Source organism: Cucurbita moschata, unplaced genomic scaffold, assembly GCF_002738365.1.
Source record: "Cucurbita moschata cultivar Rifu unplaced genomic scaffold, Cmos_1.0 Cmo_Scf00041, whole genome shotgun sequence".
Classification (NCBI taxonomy): Eukaryota; Viridiplantae; Streptophyta; class Magnoliopsida; order Cucurbitales; family Cucurbitaceae; genus Cucurbita; species Cucurbita moschata.
The window spans coordinates 386319-394937 of NW_019268557.1; the positions used below are offsets into that span (position 1 = coordinate 386319).

Genomic DNA, 8619 nt, shown 5'->3' on the forward strand with positions numbered 1-8619 from the left:
AGCCATTGATTCGCCTCTAATGCCCAGTCCCATGCCATGCTTTCTCTCAGAACTTAACCCTTTTTGTTCCCCATTTGGGTATGCTTATTGATTTGTTCGAAGAGAAATTATGATTGTATTCAAATTTTTTAAAGTAAAATTTATGGGACTACAAAGTATATATCTATGGCTTTGTCTTTATATAAAAAATCATCTTTAATGATGATAAACTCCTTGTGATTTTTAAAATGATGCTTGATAAGGCTTCTAAAAATGACGCCTACGTTGTGAAGTTACAAATACTCGCAGGTTAACGCAGAAGTGGCCTTTGGGTAAAGAGAGAAATTGAGTTAAAGTGTTGGGAAGGGAGTGGGAACTTCTGAAAGTATAGTTTGGTTGTATTCCAAGGACACCATTTTCAAGGGCAGCTTTCCCTTCAATAGCGCTCCCAGCGCGGCCCAGCCAGCCCCAAAGGGAAAGGCATTAATTAAAGTGCAAAGAAAGCATCAAAATTCAATAAAGTGTGGTGGGGAGAGAGAGAATCTATGAATCTGAACTTTTGTAAACCCTAGGGGAGAGGGCTAGGGTTTGCAATCCATGTAGTTTTTCTCTGGAATTGCAGCTGTTTTAAGATTTTGTGTTGCAGCCGTTGTAAGATTTTGTTCGAGTTTAGGGAGGGAGACTAGACCTTATCATGTTGCTTAGACTCTATAATCCATAGGGTTTTTCAAATCAACCCCTTCCCCCATTTAATTCACCATTGACTGGTCCAACCTATTTTAACAGATGTAATAATTACTGTGTTTGTTTCTTCATCTTCTTCTCAGTTCAGTAAAACAGGCTGTTTGATTTCCAGTTTTAAAAGGATTGAATTAATAAAGCAAGGAGTTAAGATGTCAGAAATTATCTCACTTCTATTCAAAATTTACCCCAACAAACCAGAAATATGTAAATTTATACTGTAAAAATATTTCTCAATCAACATAAGAACCAAACAAGAATTTCACCCATAATCCAACACATAAAGAAAGCTTGAAAGTTTAAGCACAAGATAAGTTCTGGTTTTTCATTTTTTAATAATTAAAAAACACAAGTCTCGACCTAAAATTACCGTAAAAGCCCAATGATAATCCGCTTGCAGCCCGAAAGAACGCCCAGGGTCATTGGTGTGTGTGCTGTACATGCAGCAAGTAGGGTTGCTGTTAGTCTCTCAATTTTACTAATGAAATCAAATTACAATCTTAGTTGAAACTGTTCAGTCAAGACATAATTGAATCTGGAAGAAAGCAAATAAGATAAAATTGGCAAGCTTCTATTAAGAGACAGATTCATGCATAGAAGAAAAAAGTTCTATGACAGACAAATGAATTCATCGAAGGGGTTTATATTGGATGGTTAATGTGGCTTACCAAGTGCGCCATCATTCAGTCTGTCACAAGTAAAAAGAGAGATTCTCATAATGACTGCAAAGAAACTATTGAGTCCACAACATCACGTGCTTACAACAGGAAAGTTATAGCACAATCCAATCCAATCCGATCGGAATCATGTAAATCCAGGGATTTCTCCTGGCATTGGAGCTAATTCATTCTTACTGAACCTTTCCTCATCATAAAATGTAGCTTGAACCACTCTTCCCCCGAAGTAACGACCTCCAAGATCAACCAAAGCCTTAGTCGTTTCTTCTGATCTTTCAAACTGCACAAAAATTCGAACAGCCTCTTCCACTGGAAAATTGGGTTCTGTGATCTCAAATATCAGAACTCTTGTTACTGTCCCATACTTTGCACACTCGGATCCTACTTCCTCTTCTAGCTCATCATCTACCTCGCCGGGGCCCACCTTCAAGATAAAAATCACAAATTATATCCTTTAGACGTCTGAAGAAAAATGCAATCCTTTCTATAGTATAAATATAAAAAATGCTTCAATCATCAAGCTCAATCATTTAGATATCCTCAAGGATAAAATTGTTCGCAGGCCTTACTGATACATGCTACACTCATGTATAGCATGTATAGATAGGCCTTGTGTATGAAGGATTAAACTTTTTTTTAAGATTAACCAACCCACTAATCTAAATTGTTCAATGGCATTTTTTATGAAATCAAGATTAACCCACTATAACCCTAAATTATTTAATGACATTAAACCATAACCTAGATTCACAATTCGGAGGGAGGGAGGGAGGGAGGGAGAGGTTCAGCCATGTGTAACAAGACTCTTAGAGTAAGTAATAATTGGAAATATATATATTGTTTTTTCTTTTATATTTACAAGTTCAGTCATAGATTTGTCAGGAAACTCCACATGCTATTTACAAATACTGGTCTTTCTCACGAATAAATATTCTCACATAAGATGTTCAAACGACCTCTATGATCAAATAAATAAGCTGTATTAAACTCGTATCCAAAAGGGAGGTTTACAAAATAGAACATAGAAAATAACAGCTTTTGATAAACTTGAAATCAACTTATAGTCCAGTAGTAGTACCCAGTTCCTCTTTACCAACCAACTTCATTAAAGCCCCTACAGTGTCAAACCCAAAACATTTGGTTACCAACCAAAATACATGTTTGCCACTGATACCAAAAGAAATTGTTTTGGCAATTATAGACCCTTCGATTATTACATACTAGCTTACGGGCAAAACTGAGGAGTGAGTCAATTGAAGAACGTAAAGACAGAAAAAAAAAAAAAAAAACCATTCTTAGTTCATTACAGACGGAAGCATGGTTAGAACAAGAATTATGCAGTTCTGATAGATCCCAACTCTAAGCCCTAACCCCTATTTCTTTGAACTAATCTATTCCTAATAATATTCAATTTCTTTGAGTTCATAATCCCTAAACAATGGCTTCGTAACATCAGCCTAGAGAGAAGTTCCTTCTAAGCTTCCCAGCTTTTTTGCTCAGAAATTGATAGCGTCACCCCGAAAGGCTTTGAAAACAACCAAATTTCATTTCTAGAGGAAACTTCCTATTTTCTTCCTTCTTCACGTCCATATTTGTTCATAACCAGCTCACTGCACATCTCATAACTTTCTTTAGCATATCTCCAGAGCTTCTCTGTAGTATTGCCTCACTTCTCTTCCTTAAGTTGCCTAATTCCAACCTTCCATCTTCTAGAGGCCAGTAGCAATATTCCAGTTAGCTAACGGCTAAGAATTTCTCCCTCACTTCCCCCACAGGAAATTGTCACCTTTCTCCCCTTGGTTATGAACCCTCATCCCCTTCTCAAACCATAAACTCCAATGAGAGATAGAAAGAGATAAACCAACTGAAGAACTTTCCCTCAGTTTAAATAAAAGATGCTGAAGATCTCCTCCATTATAAACACATAATAAAAGATGCTGAAGATCTCCTCCATCATAAACACATAATAAAAGATGCTGAAGATCTCCTCCATCATAAACACACAATTTTTTTTTCTTTTTCTTTTTAACAAGGAACTCATTTTTCATCAAGAAATTAAAAGAAAGAACAAAGTTCAACGAAAAACTCCACAGGAAGCCAGCAAGAAGCTAAACAGTGCATACTTGACAAAAGAATACGTCTCAAATCCTCCAATACCCAGGTGCATAAAACACATCTACATGGGCCACAACCAAAAGAGACAAGCCAAGAGAGAAATCTTAAACCTCTCTAAAGTGTTGAACTTTCAAAACTTGGTATCAAGAGGGGAGGAGACGTTGCAATTGTTGCAAGTAAATGATGCAAAAATGAATTACAAGAAAAGTAACCAAGAGGATCTAGGAAGCAGATCAGATGCCTAAAATCCATGGATTAAACTCACACCCTTGATAATAGATGGAAGAGGAGCCAAATCATTAGCAGCTCTATCATTGAAGAGAACCCAATGATGCATATTAGAGAGGAAAGACAGGCCAAAAAGACATCTTGAGTAAGCGGCACATTGTAGAGACAAGATAAATGCATTTGACGGGGAAAATTGACATTCAAATATTAGTCCCATGCCAAAACTAACAAATTGAGGAAATGAGGTAAACCCATAAAAATGACTTTCCATATATTTCAAGTAGCGTCATTAACTAATACTTTATATCCAACCAGTAAGATGACATTCGTCAACTTAATATAACAATGAATCAAATACAATAAAATCAGAAAACCAAATATGGTATGCCTTGATATTCGTACAACCCCTAGAACATGCTATATAGACCTTCATCCTCCTCCCCACCCCCCCTCACCTCCCTCGGGGTAGATTTTTAATCTCTGATATGGTATATAATAAACTTAAAACCTAAAATGATCTAGCAAAAGATGTAACATTGATGAAGGCATCTCTATACAAAATCACGCGAGTAAAGGTTTGTACGTTCTCTGCCTTTTAATTTGTTTCCAGATAGACTAATAATCTATGATTTAATGTTTTTCCCTCTAAAATTTTCCAAACAAGAAGAACTCTATATGCAAATTGCAACTAAGGGTTTTTTAGTCCATATCTTATTCCTTCTGATTAGCACTCAGTAGTACAGGGAAAGAAAACTTTCGGATAACAACGATTTATAAAGAACTGGTTGAGCAGTTAGCTGATAAAAAATGCCATCTGGCGCTGACAGCGACAATACTATCTAACTAACAATCCTTCCGCCTTCGTAGTCTAACATGAAAACTGGATAAGCGTACACCAATGGGCAAGCAGCTAAAGATACCAAGGTTAGGATTAGGAATCGAACTTTCATCACAATATGGACAATCAAACAAATTCTCAAGTGCATGCATTTTAATGATGGATTAACAGAAGAATAGCGTGCTAATAATGGAATTTGCAACTGTTAGATGAACACGACTCTCCACAATGGTATGATATTGTCCACTTTGAGCATAAGCTCTCATGGCTTTGCTTTGGGCTTCCCCAAAAGGTCTCATACCAATAGAGAGAGTATTCTTTGTTTATAAACCCATGATCATTCCCTAAATTAGCCGATGTGGGACTTTCATCATCCAACACCTCCCCTCAAACAAAGTACACCTCCCCTTAATCGAGACTCGACTCCTTTGGAGTCTTAGTCATTTTTCACTGTCTTCGAGGAGGCCTGACTCCTTTTCTTTTGGAGTCCTTTGTTCGACATTTGAGGATTTACCAAGCACAACTAAGTTTAGGTCAGGACTCTGATACCATGTTAGATGAACACGACTCTCCACAATGGTATGATATTGTCCACTTTGAGCATAAGCTCTCATGGCTTTGCTTTGGGCTTCCCCAAAAGGCCTCATACCAATGAAGAGAGTGTTCTTTGTTTATAAACCAATGATCATTCCCTAAATTATCCGATGTGAGACTTTTATCTTTCAACCGCAACTATGAGAGAATGATATGATTGGTTGCGTTAAACCTGTCTAGATTGCTCCTATCTAACCAAGAATTTCTGAAGTTTAATGGAAATCTGACAAACGGGAAAGAACTACTAAAATTCTAATGCACCGAAAACAAACTCCGCTACCTAAAATTCATTTCAAATCATCAAAATGTCAGAATTCTACAACGTCGTACCATGTTTCTGAGCAGGAGAACCCGAGTAGGTTGTCCGTTGAAGTTGACACTCTTCACCTTCTTCTCTGATTTCGTATCATTAGCGTTCACGATTACTCCAGCACGCAGGTCTGTCTTTTTTGCCATCAGAGGGGTGGTGATACCTTGTTCTTGCTTCCCGAGCCCTTGCCCCTCCTTCCACCCCATCTTAGCCATCATTCTTTGAGCCGCTGTCATCTGCCCACCAGCACCAACTCCCAACCCGCCAGTTTCCGACTTTCCAATGGTAAATCCGTCTCCGCTACTTGGTGGCGATGGTGATCTTGGTATTGCCCCACTCTTCGCCGCGCGCCTTCTCCAAGCTTCCTCGCCTGAAATATTTATCCTAGAATCGGAATACTCTCTATCTCGCTCCTCTCGCTCCTTCTTCTCCCTCTCTTCCTCCTCTTGTCTACGTCTCTCGAGCTCCTTTCTCATCTCAGCCTCCTTGGCCTTCCTGTTCTTCTCCGCCCGATACTCCTCGTAGTCATTCGGCCTCGCTGGATCATACTCTTCTACAACCGAAGACGTCACGGCCACCAACGCCGGTTGCGTAATAGCCTCAGCCAGAATCGGCAGAGACTGCTCCACCGGCTCGGACACTGAAGCCTTCGAGTGCGCCAAGTTGGCAGCTTTGATTTTGCTTTGAGATCTGAGAACAGTCTGTGGCGCGAAAACGGACGATGGCTTGCGTAGAGTCGGTGGCGCCATTTTTGTGCTGCTCGACCAGACGGTAGAATTGGCGGGCTTATCTTCCTCCGCCGAAGAGGGCGGAGGGAGGTCTCCGTACAATCCACCCAGCATATCGTATGTGTAGCTTTGTCTTCCCTTCTTGGAATCTCTTAGAACATCGGAATTTTCAACATGGAAACAGAATCGAAGAACAAGTTTTCCAGATGACGGTGGTCGGCAAATTCAGCGAGTACTCCGAAATTAGGGGTTTGGGTAACACTAAAAATTGAGGCACAAATTAATATTTTGGGTCGCCGAACTTCTTTAAATTTTTTATTTTATAGTTTATAATATCGAACATATTTAAAATTTTAAAAAATAAATAAATGTTCGTGTATAATGCAACCTCTATATTGTTTAACTATGTATAATTGAATAAGATCCATTAAATTTAATTAATTACATATTTAGCATGAGCCCTTGAGTTTCATTTAATCAATTTATGTATCGAGTTTTTAACGTTATTTTAAAAAATCTCAACCGCTCTTTTTTTTTTTTGTACCTACTTTTTAAAAGGTCATAAATATTATAACTTTAACGTTTTTTTTCTTCATGATTATACGTTTTTAATTGAGGTTTTACATATTACACGTCTCCTTCTGCAGGAGAAACAGATGTTAGTTTCTTTAGTTCGATTAATTAATTTTATAAGTAAACTAACACGCACCCATACGTTTAACCGGTCATATAAGTAAGACGTAGTCTGTGATATATGATTATAGGTTAGAATCACAAATAGATCGAGTTGAGCATTATTTTTATAGTTAATTTCAATTTATTAAACTAGTCGATAATCGACCTTCGATCTTTCTTGAACCTATATTCACTTGACGAGGAGACTTACTATATACTTTGAATTATAACTCTAATAGTCGTCATATAAAATCAATATGTATAATCAATTATTGGTAAACTTTAAATAACTATTAACGCTCGATGTGTTGACTTTCTCATCGCACCAATTAATTAAAAATATTGAAAAATATATGAACGATTAAATTTTCATCTTAAAATTAAGTTCGTATAAACATATTGTTATGTCATCTGAGTCGAAATCACGAAGAAAAAGAGAAAGAAAAAGCATAAAAGAAATAAAACAGCGTCCAAAATAATTGGAAATTATCCACTTGTTCCTTGGCAATATCTGCGAGTTTGTTGGGCTTTGTGTGTATAAAGAAAGCAAGACATTTAATGCCAAAAATATCAACAACAATTATTATGCTTTGCTCATTGTAGGGTAAATGGAAACATTAAAATCACTGTTTTTTTTTTTTTTAATTTAAATTTTTTAATAAGCAAAGTATGGTTCATTATTTTTTTGTTATAATTAAAAATAGATCGGGAATTAATTTAAAATTTATTATTATTTTTTTTTATAGAAACAAAAATTTAAATACAAATAAAGGAAAAAAAATGTGAAAGTTTAATTAAGTATAAAATGTGTACGGTCGACTTAAAACCGAAGGGAAAAGAAAAGCACATTTTTTTCATCAAATCCTATCACATTCCCACGATTTCAGGTTATTATTTGTGCTTCTCCTCAATTCTCATCTTATTCTATGCTTGCTTTGCTCCTCCAACTCTCGTTTCGATCCAGCTCTGCTTCTTCGAATCCATGCACTTACAGATTCAACTTCTAGGGTTTCGTTGAGGCTACTCTGGATCATTGTTTTTTGTGTGGTCTAGGTGTTTTCTTGAGCGTTTTCGGCCGGAGGGTCGTCCAGGCGGTTCGATTTCTGGGTTTGTAGATCTGAGTTTTGCTTGGCAATCTTTTCCCCTCAATTCACCATGTTTTGGCGCATGGCAGGATTGTCCACAGCGTCTCCTGTGAGTCTCTTTTTTGTTTTATCATCCTCCTTCCTTTTTGTTTGACTGTAGCATTTGCTGTACTGTGGATTGTGTACTGCGAATTGTTTCAATTTCATTTCCTTTCGTGGTAGAAGATGTTTATCGATAATATTCTAGATTTTACGCGCGGTCCAATGAGGATCATGGGGAGGAAATTGAAGTTCGATAACGTGTATTTGATTTAATAGCTCAATCCATCAAATTTGCAATGTGTGGTCCTCAGCCTCGCTGTTTGCCTTCTTGTTCAACTTCATTATCGTCCACTTGATCCGGTCTTACCCTCCCCCGTCAGCTCATTTTTTTTTTCGTGCTTTCGGCTCCTGGTGGAACGTAGGAGTGGTGTAACTTATTATCATCCCTTTGATTTTGTTATCTTTGGAATTTATAATTGATGAAGTCAGAATTACATTTGATTGTTTGCGAATTTCACAGTTGGTAGGAGTGTAATTTGTCATATTCCTTTTTTTTTTTTTTTTTTTTTTTTTTTTTTTTTTTTTTTTTTTTTTTTTTTTTTTTTTT

The 8619-nt window shown here is 37.0% G+C and overlaps 2 protein-coding genes across 4 annotated transcripts in view; one reads left to right on the plus strand and one right to left on the minus strand.

Annotated features, from left to right (window-relative positions):
• Window positions 1-903: 903 nt before the first annotated feature.
• LOC111433232 (DNA-damage-repair/toleration protein DRT111, chloroplastic-like) lies at window positions 904-6501 on the minus strand. Of its 2 annotated transcripts, none has more exons than XM_023070209.1 (3): window positions 5503-6501; window positions 1389-1821; window positions 904-1150 (listed from the first exon to the last, which is right to left on the minus strand). In XM_023070209.1, the coding sequence occupies exons 1-2, from the start codon at window positions 6322-6324 to the stop codon at window positions 1525-1527; spliced, it is 1119 nt and encodes a 372-aa protein (XP_022925977.1). In that variant the 5' UTR covers window positions 6325-6501; the 3' UTR covers window positions 904-1150; window positions 1389-1524. The 2 variants fall into 2 exon arrangements, with proteins under 2 accessions (XP_022925977.1, XP_022925978.1); XM_023070210.1 differs by having other exon boundaries at window positions 904-1154.
• Window positions 6502-7707: 1206 nt separating this feature from the next.
• LOC111433261 (serine/threonine-protein phosphatase 6 regulatory subunit 2) overlaps window positions 7708-8619 on the plus strand; it is a 14603-nt gene continuing 13691 nt past the window's right edge. Inside the window, exons 1-2 of one of the 2 annotated variants that reach the window (XM_023070251.1) lie at window positions 7708-7772; window positions 7850-8079. In XM_023070251.1, the coding sequence (XP_022926019.1) occupies window positions 8041-8079 (39 nt within the window). In that variant the 5' untranslated portion in view covers window positions 7708-7772; window positions 7850-8040. Of the gene's footprint in view, window positions 8080-8619 lie in introns of both variants that reach the window. The other variant, XM_023070252.1, reaches the window with a different exon arrangement.